Genomic DNA, 25514 nt, shown 5'->3' on the forward strand with positions numbered 1-25514 from the left:
GGCCAACAGCCCTCCGATCTTCACCCCATGATGGCAGCGGCCCTCATCACCAACAAGCCAGAATTTGTCAAGCTGTTTCTGGAGCAAGGCGTGCACCTGAAGGAGTTTGTGACCTGGGACACCTTGATCTACCTCTATGAAAACATGGCAGTCTCCAGCACCTTCCATGGGAAACTGCAGAAGGTGCTATTGGAGGAGAAGGAGGGCTCGGCCTTCTCCAAAGTGCCAAGGGTCCAGCTGCATCACGTGTCCCAGGTGCTGAGGGAGTTGTTGGGAGACTTCACACAGCAGCTGTACCCCAAGCCGAAGACCAGTGAGCGACACCGCCTCTCCATCGCCGTGCCCCACATCAAGCTCAATGTACCGTATCTCTGCATGCTAGTAACCCCTTGATCCTGTTATGGGATCCCAGAGCAAACAGGGCAGTCCCCTCTCTCCTTCTCTAACAGTGGTCTCTGCACCAGTTCTTACAGCTAAGTTACCCTTCATCTCATCATTGGTCCTTGGTAAGCTAGCTGTATGGACAAACCTTACATGGTCATTCCTGCAGTCAGTTGGCGGCAGCAGTAGAAGCTAAACTGAAGAGGAATTGATACTGGGGATTTCTTCTCCTGGCATCCAGGATGGTCAAACTGTCATCCCTCTATTTCCATTGTTCATGCCAGTAGTGCAGTTGCGTATGTAACCTAAATACAAGAGGGGGGTAGCAGCAGGCCTTGGGGAACCTCAAGATTTGCAGAAATCCAAATGCTCTTTAAAAAAGCTTCTAGATAGTGAATGGTGGGAGGATGCAAAACAGCCTAGTGTGTATTGGACTTACTTAGTGGCCATGGGATTCTGACTGATTCTTGGAGGAAAGTATAGAATGGAAAGGCTAGAACCCATAACAGCAATTCTCCGTGCTCTGCCCTTTGTTGCAGGTTCTGGTTGTTACGTTTAGCACCCTTCTGCACCTGCTGGTGGACCTCCACTTCCATTTTCCACATCCGTGGATCTTTGCAGCCTAGTCCTTCTCTTGCATCATTGTTCAGAGTTGTAGCAAAAGTGAGAGCCGGCAAAGCCTAATATCCTCCAAATCCTGTGTTGCACCAGAGACTCCTTGCTTTTGCCCTCATGAAGCTGCAAAAGCTGAATGTCAGATGAATTTGGCAATTGCGGCTAGAGGCCAATGGTGCCCACCACCCATGTTCAGACACGTATTGCAAGCTTCATGAAAAAAGCGTTATAGTCTCTGCACATTGTATAAAGATCGTATGATCTCTACCATTGATATGATATACAGATAGATATAGATAGATGATCATTGCATATAATCCTATGCTCATCACTGGGAAACAAATTTTGCACAAACTTTAGGGTGCTTTGAAAATAAAAAAATGTTAGTGATGCCAGGAAGACAGAAAAATTAGTGAATACATGGACCAAAAAATCCCTTTCAATAGTGCTGCTGATTAATTTTAGATTCTAGATTTAATGGCCTTATAGGGTAAGGAGCAGCAGTCATTCTTGGCCAGGGGATGCTTCTTGAAGTAACTTGCATTACCCCACATCCTTCGTCATTCAACAAGTCCACTCCACTGTGTTGGGGACTTGGCTGCACTCCAGTCAACATCTGGGGATCTCCAGGTGCCAACACTGAGGGGCACTTGGAGTGAGTAGCAAGGCAAAGGGGTCTTCTCAGTGGTGGCTCCCCAGCTGTGGAATTATTTCCTCACTGAGGTCCGCCTGGTGCCAACCTCATCCTCTTCTTGTTGCCAGGTAAAGATGGCCCTCTGTACCGATGCATTTAAAGGCATGCATGGACATGTAAGAGCTTGAGTGGGGTACACATCCCAGGGCCTTTACAAGTCTACACTGTATCATATGATATTTTGGCTGTATGTAATTTATTTTATTCATTTTTTTGCATTTTAAAAAAATTCTATTGTATTTTCTTGAATTACCTATGTTGTAAAGCACCTGAGAGCTTTGGCTATTGGGTGGTATACAAATGCATTTATTATCGTTACCATTACCATTATTGTTATTATTATTCTGCTTCATACAGCCTTAACCATTATTCTGCTTAGTACAATTCAGAACATCTGCCCTGACAGCCCCATCAGTGCCTCTTTCACTCACATCTCATTCTGCTCAATGAGCACTGACTGCCTGGGCCGGGCTCTTCTCCTGCTTCGTTGATGAGCTCTCTTCCCTTCGGTAGGTGCAAGGGGTGAGCCTTCGCTCTCTCTACAAGCGATCCGCTGGCCGGGTGACATTCACCATGGATCCGGTGAGGGACCTGCTCATCTGGGCAATTGTCCAAAACCGCAAGGAGTTGGCTGACATCATTTGGGCCCAGGTAAGATCTGCTGCTCACTAGCCATCTCCAGGCAGGGCTGCACCCCGCTCATGAGCCCCATAATGGAGCCGTTGCTGAGAGAAACACAGCTCTTTACTTGGTCCTGAGACCTGCATGCAAAGCCTGCAAAATCCACTCCTGCAAGCGACAGTCTCCGAGGGTGGGCAGAAGGCGAGAACGGCCGCTCCTTCCGCACGTGCCCAGGCAGGGAGGTCTCTGGAATGCACCACTTCAGGCTACACCCAAGAGCGCAAAAAGCTTACTGTTCCTTCATTTTTAATTTAAAAATCATAGAAAACTAGGCTAGATTTACAAGTATAGAGGTTTACGAGTTGCTGCTATTATTATAACTACTACTACTACTATTATGTTTACTACTAGTAGTAGTAACCATAATTATAAAATATTTAGTCATGGTACATTACATTTACATCAGACCCTTCATCTTAATATTTATTTATTTATTTATTTATTTAAAACTTTTGTATGCCGTCCCCCATGCAAAGCATCTCGGGACAACTCACAGGCGTCTCAGAATGGCTCACTTATAAAATATTTAGTCATGGTGCATTACATTTACATCAGTCCCCATGTCGCTAACAATATCCTCTCCCCCCCCCACCCCTTTTATCCTCACAACAACCCTAGGAGGTAGCTTAGGCTGAGATTCCAGGGCCATCTGGTCGGCCTCATGGCCAAATGAGGACTAGAATCCCAGTTCGGCAGTCTTAATCACTGCATCACACTGGCATTTGTATCCTCATCATCCAGCAAAGAAGAACATTCACTGATGGAAATCCCAGCCTGCAGTGTGAAGTGGCAGCGCCCACATGCAGGCTTACAACCTCAGTGAGAATGCGGCCACAGCCAAAGCCTTGAGGCGGCAGTAGAAACACGGTACAGTTGTCTGCAGAGGAAGAAAGGGAAAGGGATCTGTGCTGAAAGAGCAACCTCCCTTTCGAAACAGAGGACTCCCGAAGGTTACGCAGTCAACCTGGGACAAGAAATATCATGTTCTTGCTAACCTGAATCCCTTCTGCTTCAGAGCCAGGACTGCATTGCAGCAGCGTTGGCCTGCAGCAAGATGCTGAAGGAGTTAGCCAAGGAAGAAAACGACACTGACAGCACTGAGGAAATGCTGGCGTTGGCAGAAGAGTACGAGTGCAGAGCCATTGGTGAGTCGGGGCCAGGTTGGTAGGCCTCTGACTGGGCAGACTGGGAAATTCTGCCATCCTTCTGAACCGGTGGCAGCGCTTTGGTCCAGATTTTTTGAGTTGAGTTTGCCCTGGCTGCCCCACTTGTACTGCAAGCCACCATGGGGGTACCTCATGACTACACTGGCCATACAAATCCCAGGGATTCCGTTTAGTCCAATATATCGAAATTATGCTGCATTCTTACATAAAGGCAGAGACTTTTAAGACTAAAAGAGCTGCATACATGAGAGAGCTGAACTTTCCTCTTTCCTGCAGCTTACCTTCCCAAAGCTGTTTTTTCCAGGTGAGTTTCTCCCACCTACTTTCATGATTGGAGCCTACAGGCAAGAAAACAAGTTTGTAATGTCATGTTACAGGGAGATAAGCAGCAGAAAAGGAGGAATTTCAGTTCATCTCACCAACATGACTCTGTTGCTCTTCAGATTGGTCCCCTGATTCCTCTGTTAGTGTTTTGGTCAGAACTGAGCATGGATTTACCACATCATGTGTAATACATCGCTATTATTTATTATACTTACATCATGTTCTTTCTCCAAGGTTGAAGGTGGAATACATTAGCTTGAGGTACACTGTGGCCCAGGGTTACCCACTAAGTCTCATAGCTGAACAAGAATTAGATTTCAATTCTCTTCCACGGGCTCCCATCTCTACACCAAAAAGTATCAAAGTGGGGTCTGTGGGCCACTAGTGCTCCATGGGCTCTTTCAAATGGTCCATGAAAAGTTGGAGAACCATCAGGAACCTTGGCACTTGGTCTTTCACTTCATTATGTTTTTGGTGGAGGTCAAGCTAGTCATGTTGATTAGGGCTGGATTATCAGACAAGTTACTTGCTCTAACCTAGGGCCAGTGTTTTTCATTGTATGGAACTTTGCTTATGATGCCATAATGAAGAAGAAAAAAATGTTATCAAAAGGGAAGTTATGGCCATGCCTTGGTTTCTAGGGACAAAAAATTATTAAATGGTATGTCAAGACCTGCAGAAATGTTCAAGTAGGAAAAAAATGTTTGAATTAAACTATCACACTGACTCTCACAGCCTTGACAGTGAACTGGTTGCTCTAGGCAACTCATCGTTTCTCAGGCTAAGCTATTGCACAGGATCCTCGTGAAGCTAAAATGTTGCTCAGCTTCTCAGAGGAAAGCTGGGAAAGAAATACAGGAGAGGTAATAAATATCTCTAATTCTGGTTGCACTTCCAGGAGTCTTCACTGAATGTTACCGCAAGGATGAAGAACGAGCCCAGAAACTTCTGATTCGTGTCTCTGATGCTTGGGGGAAAACTACATGTCTACAGCTAGCTCTGGAGGCCAAAAATATGAACTTTGTGTCACATGGGGGTATCCAGGTGTGGCTGCTTGCTTAGTGTGCTTTTAGAAAATGATATAAAATGGATTGAGTCCAGAATGAATTAACTGGATAGAAGAACTATGCTGGTAGAAGTGGCTGATTCCACCAACTCTTTCTCATGGCAATCCCTCACTCCCCTGAAAATGCTACATTGGGTTCAGACAACACAATAACCCACACTTAAGAGCTGAGTGTGGGTTGTTGTTGAATAGTGGTTTTTGTAGAAATGTGGATTATTGCGTTGTGCGAACTCAGATTCACTAATAAGCCATGGCTTGATAACTGTGAAAACCAATGAAGATAACCCATTATTTGTTGTTAGGTTGTGAAGTGTGGGTGGTTCACCATGGTTTGTTATCTTGGCTGGGTTCAAACAACACAATAACACACTGTTCAGCAACAACCCATACTGAGGCCATATTCAGCCCATGAGTGTGCTATTGTGTTGTCTGAATCCATTCAGAGAGTCAACTCCTGCTGAAAGGGGTGAGCAACCCCCTCCTCCAAACAGGTGGCAGAACCTTCCATAAGAAGAGCTCTTCCTCTTGTGAGAGACAGATCTTAGATCAAATCCTTTGCTGGTTATTGCTAATGCTATAGTAGTACTGCCTGCTTCTCTCCTCTTTGCAGGCCTTTTTAACCAAAGTCTGGTGGGGGAAGCTGAGTGTCGATAACGGGATATGCCAGGTCATCATGTGTATGCTGTTCTTCCCTCTTCTCTACACCGGCCTTATCACTTTCAGGTATTTGCAGGGCTTGGCTATGCTACCCCAGGGCAGGAAGATGCAGAACCCATTTTCTTGTATGTCAGAGGGCATCTCCATACGTTGCAAAACAGAGTGCCAGTCACAACCAGTAGTCATATTCATCTGCGGTTTCCTGGCCTCTACTCCAAAGGTCTAACTGGCCTGCATATTCTCCTCTTTTCACTCGGCATTTCATCTATTGTCTTATGTGGAGTGCAGGGATAGCATTCTGCATGGTTTGTTTTTAGAGGAGTAACAATTAGCAATGAATTCCTAATGCTTGTGCATGAAACAAAATAGGTGTGTGCATAGTCTTGATGACTGCATGTGCACACCCCCTTCTTCCCACTTCCAGTGCTGTCATGCATTAAAACCAAGACGAATGCAGTCAGGCTGATGAAATGCAACATCTCATCAGATTTGATCTCTGATACAAGCATGCACACCAAACCCAGCTTTAGCTTCCCTATCAGCAAATGCCTTCTAGATATTTAGGATGACACACCATCTGTCCAGGAGTAAATATGCCATCTGTCCAGGAGTAAATAGGTATAAAGATGTAATACATAAATAAGAAAACTTGCAAGATAATGCTAAGCTCCATGGGCAGCTATCCTGTCTGACACCTGACTAGACAAAGCTAAGCTTGGTCACTGGGAGGAAGCTACTTCACATATGGAGGCTAAGCAGGATTTCCCATATGGTAGAGTGTCCCTGGTTTTTGGCTGTCTTTGTGAAAGTTATCTCCCTCCTTCCCTCCCTCCCTCCCTTCCTTCAGAGAGAAGAGGCTGCAGCCAATGACTTGCCTAAACCGCTTTCGAGCCTTCTTCACTGCTCCTGTTGTCATTTTCCACTTCAACATCCTTTCCTACTTCACCTTTCTCTGGCTGTTTGCCTATGTCCTGATGACAGATTTCCAGTCCACTCCATCCTGGCGGGAGTACACCATCTATATCTGGCTCTTTTCCTTGGTGTGTGAGGAGACACGTCAGGTATCAGCTCCAGGGAGCATGGAAGAGTCATTGGTGTCAGTGCAATTAAATGAGGTGCTCCTTAGCATCTGCTTGTGTCTTAAGAACATATGAACATAAGAAAAGCCATGCAGGATCAGACCAAAAGTCTATCTAGTCCAGCACTCTGTACACACAGTGGCAAACCAGCTGTGTACAGGACCCCTCAAGCAAGATGGGTGCAAGACCTCTGCCTACCCAAGCTCCTTGGCAACTTGAATATGCAGGCATGCCACCTCTGAGAAAGGAGGAAGCACATGGCCTTCAAGGATAGTAGCCACTAATAGTTTCCTCCCTCATGAATCAGGCCAATCCCATTTTTTGGCCACCCAGAGACCGTGATGGTAATGGGCAGCCTTAAACAAATTTAATAAACAAACAAACAAACAAAGCCATCTAGATTGGTGGCCGCCACCACTTCCTGTGGCAGTGCTGGTCACAGTTTAATCATATGTTGTATGAAAAAAATATTTCCTTTTATCAAATAAATAAATTTAATATCTAAACTTCCCATCATTAAGCTTCATAGAATGACCCCAGGTTTGCATATTATTGTGGACGGAGAAAAATCTCTCCCTCTCTACTTTCTCTATTTTAAACACCTCAATCATGTCTCCCCTTACTCGCCTTTTTTCTAAGCGAGACAGTCCCAATTGTCTATAATCACTCTTGGAGCTGCTCCAGAACCCTGATCATTTTTGTTGCCCTTCTCTGCACCTTCTCCAACTCAGCAATGTCCTTTTTCAGGTAAGGTGGCCAGAACTGAACACAATATTCCACATGTGGTCCCACCAAGGATTTGGATAAGGGATGTACATTTTAGCAGTTTGCTTTCCATTCTGTTCCTGATGATACCTAGCATGGAATTTGCCTTCTTTAAGCAGCTGAGCCCTGGGCTGACATTTTCATCAAGATATCTACTGCTACCCCAAGATCCCATGGGATCTCAGTCACTGCTAGCTCAGATCCCATCAACCTAGACTTGAAGTTGGGATTTTTGGTCCCAACATAACATTACCTTAACACTGCCTTTACATTGAACTGCATTTGCCATTTTGATGCCCATTCTCCCAGCTTGGAGTGATACCTTGGAGCTCCTTGCACTTTCTTTTGATTTTCACAACCCTAAAAAGTTTAGTGTCAGCAGCAAAGTTGGCCACCTCACTATTCACCCCTAATTCTAGATCATTTATGAATAGTTGAAGTGTGTTTGTCCTAATACAGAACCCTGTGGGACTCCACTGGTGACATCTCTCCATTAGGAGAAAGTGCCATTTATTCCCATCCTCTTTGTTTTGTTCTTTAACCAGTTAGTGATCCATAAGAGAACACCCCCACCCCCTGTTTGTATTCCATGACTGCAATTTCCCAGACCCCCTTTTTTAAAAAAGATGGTGTTATATTGCCCATTTTCCAACCCTCTGGTACAAGGGCTAATTTTAGGGTCATGTTAAACGTTTTGGTAACAAGGTCAGTGATTTTATGCTTGAGTTCTTTGAGAACTCTAGGATGGGTACCATCTGGACTGGGTGACTTGTTGACTTTCCTTTTGCCAATAAGGTCTTTTGTCACTACCATCTGCCCTAATTCCTCCAGCTCCCTTCCAGTAAACATAACCTCAGGGTGAGGTATCAGCTGTTTGTCCTCTGCTGTGAAGGCTGGCAAAGTTTTGACCTTTGGAATTTATGTAAGAGGGAAGTAGAATGGTTACTCAGCTATTGGAACATTCTCCTTCAAGTGTGGCAAGTACTTTGCATCTGATTTTGGAACTAGAGATGAAAGCACAGTTTCCTGGTTCACAAGGAACAGGACACTGTGCTTTAACAAACCCTTGGAGTTCCCAGGGTAATGCATAAGAAAGGAAAAGAGGGAACGTCTAAGCCCAATGCTAGTTTTCAGTCAATAATTTATTGGACTGAGATCATTATGTCTGAACCAGGCCAGTAAAACCATTTCTTCTTCCTTTAGGTTTTTTATGATCCTGATGGATTTGGCTTGGTGAAAATGGTTTCCTTGTACCTCAGTGATTTCTGGAATAAATTGGATGTGTGTGCCATCCTAATCTTCATAGCTGGCCTGGTCTGCAGGTGAGTTACAATGCAATAATACCAACTAGTGTGAGAAATGGAGGAGAACAAGGAAATTTTGGAAAATGTGTCAGTCTATCATTTGCCTTTTCAAGGTAAATAAGAGCACATGAGAAGCCATGCTGGATCAGACCAAAGGTCCATCTAGTCCAGCACTCTGTACACACAGTGGCAAACCAGCTGTGTACTGGACCCCTCAAGCAGGATGGGTGCGAGAGCTCTGCCTGTCCAAGTTCCTCAGTAACTAGAGTATGCAGGCACACCACCCCCAGTAAAAGAGGTAATACATAGCCAGCAAGGCTAGTAGCTCCTGACAGCCTCCTCCTCTACGATTCTGTTCAATCCCTGCTTTCCACAGCAGTGAATTCCATAGTTGTAAAGAAGCACTTCCTTTTATCTGTCCTGAACCTCCCACTAATCAGCTTCATGACCTTGGGTTCTAGTGTTGTGGTGGAGGGAGAAAAATATCTCCCTCTCTACTTTCTCTACATATGCCATCATTTTAAATACCTCTGTCATGTCTCTCTTTAACTCTCCTTTTTCTAAGCTGAACAATCCCAGTCATTTTATTCATTCCTCAAAGGGGAGTAGCTCCAATCTCTTGATCGTTTGCATTGTCCTTTATACTTTTTCCAACTCAATAATATTCCTTTTCAGGTAAGAACTGAGAACTGAGCACAATATTCTAAGTGTGGAAATACTAAAGATTTGTATAAGGGGTGTAAGATCTTGGCAGTTCTATTTTCTCTTCTGTTCCTAATTATGCCTAGTCTGGAGCTTGCCTTCTTCACAGCAGCTGAGCACTGGGCCAGCATTTTGACTGAGCTGATCACCGCTATCCCAAGATCCCACTCTTGCTCAGTCACTGCTAGCTCAGATCCCATCAGCTTATACTTGAAGTTGGGATTTTTGGTCCCAGCATTTTTACATTTGCTTACACCAAACTGCATTTGCCATTTTGATGCCCATTCTCCCAGCTTAGAGAGATCCCTTTGGAGCACCTCACATCCCCTTTTGTTAACAACCCTAAATAATTTGTTGTCATCAGCAATGTTGGCTACTTCACTACTTACTCCTAGTTGCACATCATTTATGAATAGATTGAAAAGCATTGGTCCTAACTTAGACCTCTGTGGGACTCTACTGGTTACATCCCTCCATTAGAAGAAATTGCCATTTATTCCCATCCTCTGTCTTCTGTTTATGGCCAGTTAGTGACCCATAAGAGGACTGTAGCAAGTGCTGAAAAAACCTCATCAAAATGTAGAGTGTTTCTTTTACCCAGATGCCTTGTGAGTTGGTTGTGCTGAACAGGGTTTTCTTGCAACACTCACCTTGGGAAAGCTGTTTAGCTCCTTGCTTGGGGTGGGTTTATTTTCTTTATGTGAAGCTGATTCCTGCCAGGCTGCAGTTCCCTTTAGATGGCATTTTGATCAGTTGGCCGAACTGGAATTGTTGACATGATAATTTAGCTTCTGCTGCTGCTCAGTTCCTGTTTGGTCCCCCTTAGGGCCTAATTTTTGAAAAGTCCCAGGCCAGTTCCTCCTAAGTGCATTCCTAAGCCTATTTCTCTGCACCGTTTTCATATTTTGGCTGCTGTGCTGGACATACCTTAGGAAATCCTGCAGGAAGAGTGTACACATAGCACACAGTCCTCTTTGTTTAATTGAATGACTGTTATTTGCTGGAGTTAGGAATCTAGTGCAGATATCTGAGGGTCAAACCACATGTTACATAAACTCTGTAGCATGTAGCTGAGAAGGGTACCACACCATTTAAAAATATGCACACCATTTTCCTTTGAAATTCCACCCCCCATACCCATGTAGGGGAGGGTGGGATTTGAGGCAGCGATACTGTGGCAGGCTTGGTTTAATCTTATCCTCCCAGTGCATGGTGGTTCTGACCCGAAACAGGTCCATGTGTACTTACTATGAGGGGAAAATATACTCAGCTACACGCAATTTGATCACCAAAACATGTTGTTTGAGTCTCTGTCCTCTGTTAATCAGACCTTCTTGTTTGTGGTAACCTGGTCCTGATATGTGCATTGGCTAACATTGTTAACTTTTTCATTCCTCTGCATCCAGATGGATCCCAGGCACCCTGTACCCTGGAAGGATCATACTTTCTCTGGCCTTTATTATTTTCTGCCTGCGTTTGATGCACATATTCACAGTCAGTAAAACTCTTGGCCCCAAGATTATCATAGTGAAGAGGATGGTAAGTTTTTGTTGTGATCAATAAACACCTACTGCTCCTTTTCTGATGTGGATGTCAGAGACAAGGAGGTCCTGGGGTGAGGGTTATATCTGCGACAAAGAAGAATCCTGTTCTCCTTTGTTTTCTGGACTTACAGATGAAGGATGTCTTTTTCTTCCTCTTCCTCTTGGCTGTTTGGGTTGTGTCCTTTGGAGTGGCCAAGCAAGCCATCCTGATCCATAATGAGAAGCGTGTGGACTGGATCTTCCGTGGTGTTGTTTACCATTCTTACTTAACCATATTTGGACAGCTTCCTTCCTACATTGATGGTATGGAATGCAGAATTGTTTCATACCCTGAATTAGCAAAGGTTCATTTGTTTGAATGAGAAGAATCCAGTGGTGCAGTAGTGGGAACCACATCATGCTAACAAAATCTATCCTGTTGGTCTCCACCTATGTGACATCAGTAATTTTAGTGCTAGCACACCACTGGACCCTTCCCAATGTTTCCCTTCACCACTAAGGATATGCTCAAACAACCCCAAATTGGTCTCAGAGGTGGCCTCCCCTGGCTTCCCTTGGACCAGCAGTAGCATGCATGAATGGTTAAGAGGGTGGATATTTGGCAACGGGACTCTTTTGATCAAATATGGCTTCCAACCATAGCTGTACTTGGACTTCTGGGGCATGGACATCTGCACCATGAGCAGCAATCAAGTTGTTATCATGTGCTGCTTGTCTTTACAGGGTGAGGAAATTATGCTGGGAGAGCCCACCTTTCACCCTCTCTTAAGCTGTGTTCACTTTGATTAAACAAGATTTAGGGAGCATATGCACTAAGAGCTGCTTCTTCATTGCAAGGCACTGTGTTCATCAGCCCTTGTTCCTATATCACTGCTATAAATAGCAGTCTGAGCATTCATGGGGTCCCCAGGGGATGAGATGAGATCACATGGTACCTCTCCAGCAGCAGTTCAATGGTAGCACATTTTAATAGCTATTCTGAGCGGAAGAAGAAAGTGTGAGGCTGTGAATCAGCTTTTGTGAATCACCTCTCTGAATTAGCAGCAGCCTTTTTCTAATCAATTAATGTAGGGCTGAGTCATTGATTCCAGCTCTTCCAAAAAATGTTAATTCTTCCCCACCCACCCTCCATATTCCTAACGGAGCTTGAGATGTACTATTGCTTGCTAAAGACAGTGCAATTCAGGTTACTCTCAGCAGGCAAGAGAATGGAATTTCCTCCTGTAGCCATCTTTCTTGGGTTCAATGTGCTTTGTGTCAGGAGTGAACTTCAGCCCAGACCAGTGCAGCCCAAATGCGACCGACCCATACAAGCCCAAGTGCCCTGAGAACAACATGGCTGACCAGCGGCCCATCTTTCCAGAGTGGCTGACAGTCATCCTGCTCTGCCTCTACTTGCTCTTCACCAACATTCTCCTCCTCAATCTCCTCATTGCCATGTTCAAGTGAGTTCCACACTTTGCCCCAGGTGGTGTCGTCCCCCTCCACTGACTGCCTCTCTGGCAGCACCAGAACCCCAAGGCTGAGGGGTGAAGGAAGGTGGAAGCGTAACACCACTGCCCGGGAAGCTGCTAAAGTCTCGCAGTGCAGTAACCACGAGACGGGTGCCAGCATGCATTCAGCGCTGGACAGATGAAAGGTTGTGAGGGCCGGAGGCTGAGCAGCGATGCAGATGTGGTATTCATGAGTAGCAATGGGCAGTGCCACAGTATGTGTTCTTCCAGTGTTGAGAATGATCTGCTCCTGTGGGATTTCTCCAATCCTCCCACATTTACCATATGTTTAGGGAATGACCCCCACACTCCCTCTGGCAGCCTGGCACTCTCCAAATATGTTGGACTACAACTCCCAGAATTCACCAAGCAGCAGCTGCTCCAGGGATTCTGGAAGTTGTAGTCCAACGCATCTGGAGGGCTCTTGGTTGGGGAAGGCTGCCCCATATACTCATGGGCTATTTTGAAGATGACCATCATTGTGCGGCAGAGCTAACTCTTGTGTTCTGCATCTCTCCCAGCTACACATTCCAACAAGTGCAGGAGCACACGGATCAGATCTGGAAGTTTCAGCGTCATGACCTGATTGAGGAATACCATGGCAGGCCCCCTGCCCCTCCACCCTTCATCCTCCTTAACCACCTCCAGCTCTTTGTCAAACGGGTCATTCTCCGGAAGCCAGTCACACAGCACAAACAGCTCAGTAAGACCTTTTCCTGGGTTTGGCCTTGCTGAGGCGGCTTTGGGGATCTGTTTGTCCCCAGGCCAGGGAGCGGGCCGATTCCTGCCTTTTGCCTAGGCTACACATCTAATCAAAGTGGGGGCAGGCTCACTGTGTCTTCTCCACCTAGTAGCACACCACTGTGGATAGGTGAGGCAGGTTGTTCCCAGTGGCAAACTGTTTCTGGGTTATACAGCCTGAGAGCAGCCAGCCTCTGGCCTTTCCATTCACCACAAAAATGGCTGTCAGTGGCCCACCAAAATTTGTTCTCCTGAAGTTTCCACTCATCCCTGATTGTGCTAACTGTTGTTATTCTCATCAGAGACACAATATTGATTCCACTCATTTGACTAAGACAGTTGCCAGTCCATTTCTCCTCATCTGGCACTGAGAAGGGAGCTGCATGTATGACCATTCTTCTTGTGTCTTATTTGACCTGCAGAAGAGAAGCTTGAGAAGAATGAAGAGGCGGCTCTCTTGTCCTGGGAGATGTACATGAAGGAAAACTATTTGCAAGTCCAGCAGTATGAACAGAAGCAGAACACTGAGCAGAAGATACAGGACATTGCAGACAGGTGAAGGCTGCCTTTGCATGTTGAGTAGCCGCCACATCAGACTAACTGGGAGTCCTACTCCTGGGACTCATAAGAATACGGCCCAGAAGAACTTTTTTAGAAACGTAGCAAGCTGCCTCATTTTGAGTCACAGCATAACTTATATGTAGCCCAATACTGTTGACCCTAACTGGCAGTGTCTCTCCAGGTTTTCAGGCAGAGATTTCTCCAGTCCTACTTAGAAATGTTTTTACTTATTTATTTAAAACATTTCTATGCCGCCCCCATCGCAACAAAGCCTCGGGGCGGCTCACAACAAAAACAAAAACAAACAAAATCATACAAAAATTATACACTAAAAATATTAAAACCCGATGCATCTCAGCTTAATTTTTTTTAAATCCTACATAATAAATTAACACTTAAAATCAGTTTTAAATAAAAAGGATTGAATTTGGGATCTTCTGCATGCAAAGCATGTGTGTTATCACTGAGCCATATCTCTTGCCCTCAATTTGAGGACATTTAGCAGCTCTGCTAATATTTACTGCTAGCTATTTATTTATTTAAACAGCTTCTATGCCGCCCCATTGCATGAGCCTTGTGACAGCTGCAAGTTCCTCATCACCACACCACGCCACTCTCCCCTACCCCAATTTGCCTATCCTGATTTGGGATACCAGTTGATGGGGTATAAGCCCAGATGCTAGTCTAGTTGAGGAGTGGGATCTGCCTACTCACAGACCTGGGTGGAAGGTTACACGCACAAGCAACCAGGCTAGAGAGCTCAGCTGCCCTCCCTGCAATCCTGCATTGATTGCATACTGAACACTCACCCCTTTTTCCAGAGTGGATACGCTGGTAGAAATGCTGGATCTTGATCAGGTGAAAAGGACAGGGCTGGTGGAGCAGAAGTTGGAACATCTGGAAGAGCAGGTGAGGCTGGCTTCTAAGGCTTTCCCCCACATTAGTGCAATGGGAAAATGCTGAAGAAAGAGGAGTCATGTATGTGGAAAGGGGAGTCATTCTGATCATAAGCACAGCCCAGGCAGGGAACTGAAAAGGTTGGGAAGCAGATGAGGTCTGCCACCCTGTCTTGTGAGCTGCATTACTAACTAGATCCGGTAATACACTTCCAGATGCAAGAGAGGTCTCCTTAGACCTTCAGATTCCAGCTCCTTTTTCTTCTGCAATTATGCAGAGACAGGAAATCTGGCACATAGTTTGCTCACTTGCATCCTTAACTTTACATAAGGGAGGAAGTTGTTTTCTGAGAAAGAAGGAAAATACTATTTGAATGACTCACCAATAAGAAAATTGTATCCTAGGTATGGATGTGTAACAATAGGAATTTTGTTCTGTTTAAATCTGACAGAGTTTTGTAACACTTCCATTCTAGTAAGTGGTGGCAGGCTGTAGTGAGTTTTTCCCCCCCGATTCTGGAAATATTTGGATTTTTTTACACTCATTAAATCGATACTTTTTGGGCTCTGGGATTTGTGCAAATGCAATCATGAAGTTTATTATTATTCAGGACTTTATATTTGTGAAAATGAGCTTGTGATGGGTTTTATTATTTTTCAACCCTTTATATTTGTTCAAATATGATTGGTTTTTTTCAGTCAGTAGTCTTTTGCAAGGGCCCTGTTTGCTCATGTTAAATACCCTTGTCAGTATCATGCTCTCCACATCCTACTTCCTATAGCCCAAGGGAGTTATAGTCCATTCCTGGAAATTCCATCTTCAACTTTGGTGCTTCCCTCCCCCACCTTCAATGAAGAAGTGCCGAAGTGGATGGTAAAACTGACAAGTTCTTTCACAGGTAGAGCATAGCTGGACCAAATTAATATGGCTCTGCCACAGTCTTAAAAAAAGATCCATAATCCACCTTTTGGATCAACTTTCTACCAGTTGAGTCAATGCCATTGGGGCGGAAATAGAACAAAATCTGCCAGGACCAAACTGGTAAAATCTATCAAGATTTCACCCCCAAAATGTAATTTTCATGCATTCCTCATCCTGGACCAAACTTGAAAGTAAAGAGTTCATGCCCAATTTTCTTCTTGGGTTAACCACTTTATTGATTGATTGATTGATTGATTGGATTTTTATCCCACATCATTAGCCAGAGGGAACCTTACTCTTCTCCTCTGCACTTTCTGGGTGCTGATTGTTTGGCATGGGCATTAACAAATTTGCTGGGCTGCTTCTGTCTAGACATTCCAGTTTGCCAAGGCACTGAGGTGGATTGTTCACTCGCTCTCCAGCAGTGGGTTTGGACTAGAGGAAGAGCCTCCCATCATAGGTATGTCTGGTAGAAAGCATGTGAACCTGAAGGCTGCCTCTTACAATACATTTTCTACTCTGGTGCTGAAACTTGAATGCAAAAGAGACATAGCACATTGTTTATGAGGGTGCATGTGTGGGGTATTTTCATCTGGACTCTGGACAAACTGGATCCTGAACCTTTTCTCAGACTATTTGCATTTTGAGGGAAAACACTGAATTGACACTAGGTCCACAAAGCTGAGAAACTGGAAATAAGGGCTGATGCTTTAACAGATACGTCCCATGATCAATAATGCATTTGTGCTATGTCACAAATTTGCTTACTTACAACTTACCCTCCATGCACCACACTTTTCCTTGGTCTTTCAGGCCCAAATCCAGATGGGAAGGATCGAGCACCTGGCACCAAGAAAGAGGCTACATGCTGTCCTAGCCATGCATTATTTTTTTGAAGCAACTGAACTGTACTATATTGTTAGAAGAATCCTTCTGTTAATTGACCCACAACTATTTGTTTCTTGTATGCAAGCACAATTTGTAACAACATGGTGCAATCTTTTAACTGATCATGAAATACAAATGATAAGGAATTAGCTTTGGCATCCAATTTCCTAGCTTTGTGGACTTGAACCAAGGCCTTAGCGCTGGTCTTAAACTGGCAGGGTTTTTAATCATTTTTAAAAAGAAAGTTCTTCTTCTTCTGAAAAAAAAGAAAGAACAACAAAAACACAAACCAAACACACACACACACACACACACACACACAGAGAGAGAGAGAGAGAGAGAGAGAGAGAGAGAGAGAGAGAGAGAGAGAGAGAGTAGATGGTACAAATGAATAGATACGTTCCTGATTGTTTAGAAAACTTTACTTTGAGTTTGCCTGCACAGGATTCCAGCATAACTAAATCAACTTACTATTACCTGGGTTCAAAATTTTCCTCTATTCCTCTTCCATGTTCAGAATACTGACAGAAACATTGAAAGTCCTCTCGTAACACCAACTTAATGGCAGAATTCTAGCTTCACAGTGAAATTTAGCACGTTCAACATAATTTTGACAGCAGTGGCTGCCAAAGACTTTCATGGGGCAGAAAAACCTTAATAATTTTTGAATTGCTGCTTACAAATTCACCAGTCCAATAAAAGGCATGAATTCTTTGGCTTTCGCCAAAATTAGAAAGAAAGATATGATAAGTCAAATAAGGCTTAGAGAACAAAGTACAACTATATTCTTGCTCAGCACTTTTTACCTTGCTGTACCTGTGGCAGTTTTGATTGGATTGCTCTGAAAGTTCACATAGCTATAGACCTTGTTAGGTAGGTCATGGCTGCTAGGTTTCATGTTTATTAGTTAAACTGATCATATGTACTGTATAAGCAGTAGAATTTTGAGGCTTATAATGATGGACTTGTTCCCCACTTTGTTTTACAACTCAAGTAAAGGGGTACTCCTGTACCTCTTTAATATTCAATGTGTGTATGTAAAGGAGAAGGAGGAGAGAAAGAGAGTGAGGGGGAGAGAGAGTCAGAAATGAAGGAATTTCTTGGTTAATCTGGAAAGCTATACTTCATTATAGAACTGTAAAACATGAAGATGCTAGAATCTCCCTTGGCCCTCTGCACAGAGAGTTTCAACTTTATTTGCTCATGTTGAGCTCTTAAGAGCCAAGTATGAAATGAATTGAATGGAAACTTCAGAAGCCTGCTTTTTATTCTAAAGGAATTTGGATGTAGGCTCTTGTGAGAAAATAGTATATAGTTAGCACTAGAAGCAACTGATTTTGTTGTATGTTTCAGCCTCAGTGTTACATTGAGGGTTCTACAGTTCTCTGTTGGGATTTCTGTACTTGCAATGGTGGCTTAAGTACAGCCGTACTGGTTTAGACCAAGAGTCTATTCTACTTGTTAGGTATTTGCCGTCTTATCTAAGAAACACCACGGTGGGTCACTGACATATTAATTTAGCTCAGAATATTGTCTACAAGTGATGGCCTGCCTGGTGCAAATAAAATAAATTCCAAAAATACACACAGAAAGAAGTGCAGCATCTTGAATGTGTAGTGTACATAAGGAATCTGGTTTGTCCTAGTTCCCAGCAGAGCCCCAGAAACGAAGGAATGTCATCCCTCAGAGGAGATCCCAGCATCTTTTTTCACACTATACCACGTGAGCGCCAGGAATCTCTTGTACCCTAACTCCACTGCTGTCCGCTTTCCTGTGCCAGATGAGAAGGTGCCGTGGGAGGTATGAGCCTTCAATCTCAGGAAACAAGGCTGGGTTCCATGTAGAAAGAAAAGGGCATGAGCGAGGGCCAGGGCCATGCATGAGGGAAATTCGGGGCATTGTGAGACTATAGACTTCAGGTGGTTTACTAGCCTTTCCCTCTGCCCATAAAACCCTAAGAATGCTTAGGGGAAGTGCTGCAAGGTGGCCAGGGGCAGTGGGACGCACCCAAGAAATATCTAAAATGAGTGATCTCTGCCACAGGCCTTAAACAGCTTTCAGCCCAATGATGAATTCAATTTTGGAGGAACTCTCAGGGGCTACATGTTATCTACCCCTGATGTACCAAAACAAGTTAATTTTGACCTCTGTAGCTGTTAAAAACGATTTGGAAACAGTTCCAGATCTCCCAGAGTTGCTAACCCTGATTTACACATTGCTTTTCTACTAAAAATAACTTGCAGTGTGGCTCACAAAATCATAAAAGGAAGTAAGAATAACCATCAAAGAAAAATATTAATTAAAACCAATAAAGATAAGCAGTCCTGGTTTCAGAGCTGCCAAATGAAGGAATCCACCAGAATTTGAATCCAAGGAATTCTTGAGGTCTCACATGGCAGTTTGCAAGACACTCTTGCATTGAAATTCAGATATTTGTTTGCTATGGGGGACTTCAGGATAGGTCTGAAACAGGCTTTTCCCCAACAGATAGAGTTTGAGATCTACAACCCACCCTTCTACAGTGCGGAAAGGGAAGAGAATGGTACACCGGACTTCCTGAGAGAGTAAGTGTGCCTTCAAGCAGCCTTCCCACCCTGTATTCATGGTACCTGAGGTTGCCTTAGGTCTCTTTCTGTCCTTGTTTCTTTTTCTTTCTGTTTCTTTCATGTACACTTTGGTGATTACCCTTCTCTCTTTGCATTCCTTTGGGTTTGAGGCTATTTTTCAGTTACTGCAAATGCTGAGGAGATTGAAAACTTTTCTCCTGTTTTTAGCTGCTTGGAAAATCTTTCAATGATAAACTTCAACAGTATAGATGGAGATATCAACAGACAGAGCTTCCACGGCACCTATCTGGTCAAGGATGACCTGCCACTGTAAGTGAGTTTGATGGTATGGATGGGAACCTGGGCTGACTTTATCTACTGGAAACAGGTCTGACCCACAGGCCAAAAGTTCAGCACCCCTGATTTTAAAGATCTCAGAACTAGGAAAAACCTCTGAGACGTTTAAGATCTTCTGCCAGTTAGAGTGGGCAGGACTGGTGGAAGTGTGTGTGTTGAACCTCCTTCAGCTCAAGGGCCAAATTCAATTTCACAGAAGCTCATGAGTGTTGCATTCCCATAGTCGGAAGGGCCAAAGGCAAAAGGGGCAGGCCCAGACACCAAAAATGCTTGTGGGTTATAGCTTAGAGTCTTAAGGCTTGTCAGTAAATAAGCCTTAAGAGACACTTTAAAAGTGGGTTAGAAATCACACAAATGCCAAAAGGCCAGAAAACACCGAATGGCAGACAGGCAGGAAGAAAACTAGAAACACTAGATGATGTAGTAAGTGTCATGGCCTTCTGGCAAACCCCAGAGAGGTGAATTTGGTTCCCATACCTAAAGTTCAAAACCCCGGCCTAGGTCAGCTGGCCTCCTGACTTGTTATGAGGCAGGTCCTTCTCCCTCAGTGGAGAGATATATTCTGCTATGGCTCAGACCTTCCACCTGTTGCTCAAGCAGTGCCACATCAGTCCAAACATATTGTCCTGCCTCTGTTGGAGGAGACCCCACCCAGTTTGTTGTCTCTCTTTGCAGCTCCAGGACCAGGTCCTGGTGAGTCTGAGTTCAGTTAAACCTTTGCTAGTAATTACTTCCAATGAAATCCCCCTTGTGTTTCTCCTTACTTGAAATGAGAAGAGCACCTGGGACAAAAGCATGTCTAGGGCCCTTCCAGTTGATGGGCAGCACCAATGCAGATCTTTCCCCTTACAGGAATCCCATGGGAAGGACAGGATTGAAGGGTCAAGGGATCCTTCGCTTCTTTGGACCAAATCATGCCCTTCACCCTGTTGTGACGCGGTGAGTACAGCCAAGCCTTTATTCCTCTCCCCATTAGCTCTGTGCTGAGGGCTGGGCTAAAAACCATGAAAGAAACTGGAAATGAAATGCTAGCAGTGATTCCTGTCTGCATTTTCAGCAGTCCATTCCTATTCCTTAGTTCATGATACCATTGGGGGCAATTTGATCTGCTGTATTTTGAGAGAAGTGAGCAGGTTTGTTCTCTTGTTTCAGGTTTACACTCATCTAGAGGTCAGAAGCAGCCTGCTTTTCGCAGGTTGACAGTTCAAAGTCCCCTGGTTTTTGGCTTTTTGGTTTTTTCACAAGGGAGCCCTAGCTGTTAGCTACAACACCCTGGCAGCTAAATGTTGTAGCCATGACAACAGCAGAGTTGGAAAAGAAACATGGATGTCCGTAGCCTAAAAACAGGCCGATGCAGACAAAGTGGGGCTGTATGTAGCTTCCTTGCTTTTGAAGGCCTTTTTCACACTGACACAAAAGCAGCACAGTTAGAGAAGAGGTATTTGTAGCCAGGAATGCTAAATAGGCCAGGGAAGTCTACCACAGTGGTTCTAAACCTACTGTGTAGAAGCCTCTCCTGAGCATTTATTTCTTTTCTCTGTATTTATATAGTTTGGAGTACATTTATATCCAGTCTTCCTTCCATCAAGGAACTCAAGGCGATGTCCAAAGTTCCCAGGCAGTCTCTTGTTCAGACACTGGCCAGACCCTGACATGCCTAGCTTCATCAAAGTCACAGCATCCAGCCATGTCATACTGCCCCATAACATTTTTTCATGTGTTTGCAGATGGAGGAGGAATGTGGATGGATCCATTTATAGGAAAAGCTTAAAGAAAATGCTGGAAGTCTTAGTGGTCAAATTCCCATTTTCAGATCAATGGGCTCTGCCTGGGGTAAGTGGTGATGAGATAGTCGTCCATCCAACCTAGATTTGAAGAAGCAGCAAAGTGTAGGCTGATGTCCAATGAAGTCTAACAAACTCAGAATAATAAACAGCATGTTGGGAAAACAGGCAGAGACATGTCACTGGAAATTCGTAAAATGGAATGGTGCCTGGCTCCATTCCTGGGAGCTTCTTGTGAGCCATTATTTCCTCAAAAAAAAGCTTCTCAAGCCCACACAGGTTTTCTTTGCACACACACAGCCTTGCATTTTCATCTGCTTGGAAAGCCAGGGCAGAGCAGTGCCACTTCTGTTGCTCTGCAGACCCTCCTGTGACTCTGGAATGATCCATGGATTGATGCTTATGCTTAGTTCAGCATCAGTCCACCACCTGGTGCATAGTCTTTGAGCTTAGCCTTGCTGGGAAGATTGTGCCGTGAACATGCTTGCATTAATGGAGTGGCTGGTGGTGTTTGTGATGAGGGCTCAGCTGGGGATGAGGATATGGAGGCAGAGTGGTCCTGCTCCTCTGGTCCCAGGACTCTGGTGTAGCCATCACCATTCTTAACCAGATCCAGACACAGGAAGAATTGATAAGTTGCTCCCAGCTCTTGGAAGAGTAGCTGCGGAGTGGCCAAGTCTGGGAGCTGTTCCCCTGAAGCTTCCCAGAGGAGCAGGAGGAGTTGGGCTCATGAACCACTGGGGACAGGTGTGCACTGATATAAAAACCAGGTGTTTGTTTGTTTGTTTGTTTGTTTGTTTGTTTGTTTTTGAGATCGTTTGGGATGCAGGCACAACAAAACACCAAAGAAAGGCATCTTTCTCCAAGGCTGCTCAGTGCAGATGAGAACAGCTTAGTTACATGCAAAAATCGTTCTTCCGCTATCATGGGAACAACTTGCTTGGGAAGTGCCAAACTATTGGGAGGTGGGAGGAACTCTTTCTCATTTGTTGTCAGGAAAACTTTGATGGTTGGGAAATAGTTGGGAGTCTGAAGGCAAGTGGCACAGTTGGCCTTTTGCGCAGCTGCTAGTGGGCAGAAACTTTTGCTTCTTTTGCTCAGCATCCTCATCAGTTTTGTACAAAGCCCTATCTGCTTTTTACTTATGGGTAATGTTTTGATTTCTTTCCAGGGATCTCTGGAGCCAGGGGAGGCCTTGCCACAGAAGCTGAAGAGGATTCTGAGACGGGAATTCTGGCCACAATTTCAGAAATTGCTGAATCAGGGTACAGAGGTATTTGGGGCCTTGACTGGGGCTTGACAAAATCAGCAAAGGAGTCGTGTATAGGTACTGCCAGTAAAGGTGGCCTCTTTCCCCCTTCGCCCTACAGAGTGTGTGGTGATGATGGGGACTGTGCTTGGTGCATGGTGCCCCAATAGCACACAGCACAACAGAGAGTCAATAACATCAAGAAAACGAAAAACAGATTCTTACAAGCCATTGGTATATGGCAGTGGATCATCCTTCCCCAGTCTGGTCCCCTCCAGATGTGTCAGACAACTTCCATCATTATAGCCAGCCTGGCTATTGATGGGTGTCACAGTCGAGCACATCTGGAGGGCACCAGCTGCTGTAGGCAACCCTCTGGCCACACCCCTCTCACCTGCTGACTTCCCTGAGCAATTTCTGCAGTGCCTGAAGGTTCATGGCACCAGGAACTGGTTGAAATCTTATGACTGTTGTTAACCAAGTCAGATTGGTTGATGTCTGTGCTTGACAGTCACCCTTCCCTCCTTTGTGTGGCACAGAAAGGCAGGCCAAAGTCCCATGACCACACAGTAGAAGTTACGTCCAACAAGTATGCCCAGCTACTCAGGCAGGCCATCCATTGACTTGATTCTGAGGCAAAGAGATAGAAAGATGTCCCTTGGTCCATCAGCCTTAGCTTATCTGCTGTCTGCCAGCTCTGCCACTCATAAATCCTCTTCACTGGAGATGCCTGGGATAATAGTTGTGTGCATGGACTGCACTACCAGCTTGCCACCTCCCTCCAATGCTCCACCCTGCTTCCAAACAACAGACAACAGTGCAGGAGTCTTCATTAAGCTTAGCCTCTGGCATTCAGCCAGAATGTGATTTGCTTCATCTTACAAAATACAGAGCAAGAATAGCTTGCCTCAGACATGGGTGTGGGTGGTTTCCTTGGCTCTTTCATTCACACCATGAGTTCAAGAATTCACCACACTTTTCGGCATTTTGGTGGAGGCCAGTTCATCTTGAAAAGGAGCTGAGCAAGACCCACCAGGTCCGTTCGTGGCAGAGGAAGCTGATTTATTTTAAAAGTTCCTTGCTGCCATCACCTTGAGAGGAGAGATCTTTAGACTTGTAATGCATTTCCACTCCCTTCTGGAACATGCCATTCTTTCCCTGTCGCTCCTCCCCTTTCCTTTTATCCCCTCTTCTTCTAGGTGTACAAAGGATATCTGGATGACCCCAGGAACACAGACAATGCCTGGGTAGAGACAGTGGCCATTAGTGTGCACTTTGAAGACCAGAATGATGTGGAGATGAAGCGTATGAATTCGGTACATGTCACAATGGCACTTCTTACTATTATGCCACAGGTTTCTGCACCAGATGCAAATTCTGAGGTTCTGTAATGCCACATTTTGCAGATTCTGTGGCATGAAGCTGTGGTGGGCAAGAGAGAGAATGAGCAACTCTCTGGATCCTAGCCATAAGGACAGCCATGTTGTCAAGAGGGAAAGGGAGGGAAATGTAAGAAATGAGCACCTTGAGTATGTGGAAAACGGAAATCGCTGGGACGAAAGGAGCAGGCAGATACTTGAGTGAAAGAAAGAAGAAGAGAGATTGGGAACAGCTTTTACTTTGTGTTTAAAATAGGTTAGATCACACAGTTTCTGAGAGTGCAGTAAACAGGAACATTCAGCAGTCCTAGGTGTAATCAGGTGTCAAGTGTCATGCTATATATAGCACCTAAGTGGGAGAAACTGAACAGCCCCTGGAGTGAGTGTCAGTCTAGACATTCTTGATGGTCCCTAGTCAGCAGGTGCCTTGATGGTCCTGGAAAAAGCTCTCCCATTCTGTGACTGCTTCCCTATAGTTTGTGGAATACTGATGGGAAGCTGACAATAACCAATCTTCCTTTGCTCTCTGGGTGTTTTTTCCCTCCAGTTTCTCCAGGGCTGTGATCTTGAGGTGACTGTCCGGTGGCAGGTTGTGGACAAGAAAGTGCCCCTTTACATGAACCACAAAGAGCTCCTGCAGAAAGCATCTCTCCTCCTGGGAGCATACTACTGATGACACAGCCGCAGCAGCACCACAACCAATAAATTCCTCTCCTTTCTCTCCCTCAGCAGTTTCTAAACACAGTAAACCTAGTGGTACCCTCCCCTCTGGTGGTGTTCTTGGTATTTTTCCACATCAGTTGAGCCACACCCTGGATTTTCAGTTCAGAAACGAGAGCAGCAAGACTCACTCCAAGTCCAGTGTCTGCCTGCCTGGAAAATGAAGCAGAGCCTTCCTGCATTGTGCTACCTGGAGCACTGGGACCCAGCTGTGTCCCATGCTGTCTTGTGGAATGTGTAGAAGGCGAGGGATCCCGAGAATCTTGATGGGGATCTTGAATCTGTGAAGCATCCAGTGAGCATGGAAGGGCCTGGGCCTGGTTAGGATCTCTAGTCAATGCTTCAGTGCTAAGGGGAAGGGGGGTGAATGTCAAGCTGTGAGACTTCATCATCAGCCCTCTCTTTGAAAAGTGAGTACCAGCCCAGCATAGGAGCCATATGACAGCCATGGCAGGCTGAGCTGGGGAAGATCAGGAAGCATCTCTGAAGCTGGCAGAAGGGGCACTGCCAAGGTCGAGCTGCGTGGTGGAGCTCCTCCAGATCTAGCCCTTTCCTTTGCTTATTAAGGGCCTGGCCATGCTGAGATGCACCTGCCGTCTGCTCTCCTTAAGGTGGGGCTGTGGGCATGAAGCAGCCCCCCCACCCAGATATTGCTGGACTGCTGTGCCCATCGTCCCTCGCCAGGGGTCTTGCAGGAAAGGGCTACCAGGAGTTGTAGTCCAACGAGAGCTGGAGAGCCATATGTTCCCCACTCCTGCCTTTAGTGTAGCCAGACTCTGATCTCACAGTCTGCTGAAGTGCCAGAAACATGGCAAGGAGCCTCTGTCCCCATGCCTCGCACTGTGGAGCTCAGCCCAGGAGGGCACAAGGGCAACAATTACGCAGCATACACATCCGTCCGTGCACACAGGGTTCCTTTCAACTGCATGAGCATCTACTCCAGCATTAACTTACTGCCATCTCTTAGGCAGGCTGACAATTAAATTGCAATATACATTAC

The 25514-nt window shown here is 45.1% G+C and overlaps 1 protein-coding gene across 1 annotated transcript in view; it reads left to right on the forward strand.

Moving 5' to 3' along the window:
- Nucleotides 1-24467, forward strand: part of TRPM2 (transient receptor potential cation channel subfamily M member 2) — a 38940-nt gene extending 14473 nt beyond the window's left edge. Inside the window, exons 11-32 of the mRNA XM_044449936.1 lie at nt 10-360; nt 2204-2341; nt 3387-3516; nt 4760-4905; nt 5538-5650; nt 6432-6645; nt 8632-8750; nt 10841-10973; nt 11110-11281; nt 12240-12423; nt 12993-13174; nt 13635-13767; nt 14595-14682; nt 15964-16051; nt 18125-18279; nt 18967-19043; nt 19254-19355; nt 20235-20321; nt 21110-21215; nt 22338-22439; nt 23615-23731; nt 24342-24467. Of these exons, the coding sequence (XP_044305871.1) occupies nt 10-360; nt 2204-2341; nt 3387-3516; nt 4760-4905; nt 5538-5650; nt 6432-6645; nt 8632-8750; nt 10841-10973; nt 11110-11281; nt 12240-12423; nt 12993-13174; nt 13635-13767; nt 14595-14682; nt 15964-16051; nt 18125-18279; nt 18967-19043; nt 19254-19355; nt 20235-20321; nt 21110-21215; nt 22338-22439; nt 23615-23731; nt 24342-24467 (3063 nt within the window). The remainder of the gene's footprint in view (nt 1-9; nt 361-2203; nt 2342-3386; nt 3517-4759; nt 4906-5537; nt 5651-6431; nt 6646-8631; nt 8751-10840; nt 10974-11109; nt 11282-12239; nt 12424-12992; nt 13175-13634; nt 13768-14594; nt 14683-15963; nt 16052-18124; nt 18280-18966; nt 19044-19253; nt 19356-20234; nt 20322-21109; nt 21216-22337; nt 22440-23614; nt 23732-24341) is intronic.
- The last annotated feature ends 1047 nt before the right edge of the window (nt 24468-25514 follow it).

Source organism: Varanus komodoensis, unplaced genomic scaffold (genome assembly GCF_004798865.1).
Source record: "Varanus komodoensis strain SLA01 unplaced genomic scaffold, ASM479886v1 scaffold1, whole genome shotgun sequence".
Taxonomy (NCBI): domain Eukaryota; kingdom Metazoa; phylum Chordata; class Lepidosauria; order Squamata; family Varanidae; genus Varanus; species Varanus komodoensis.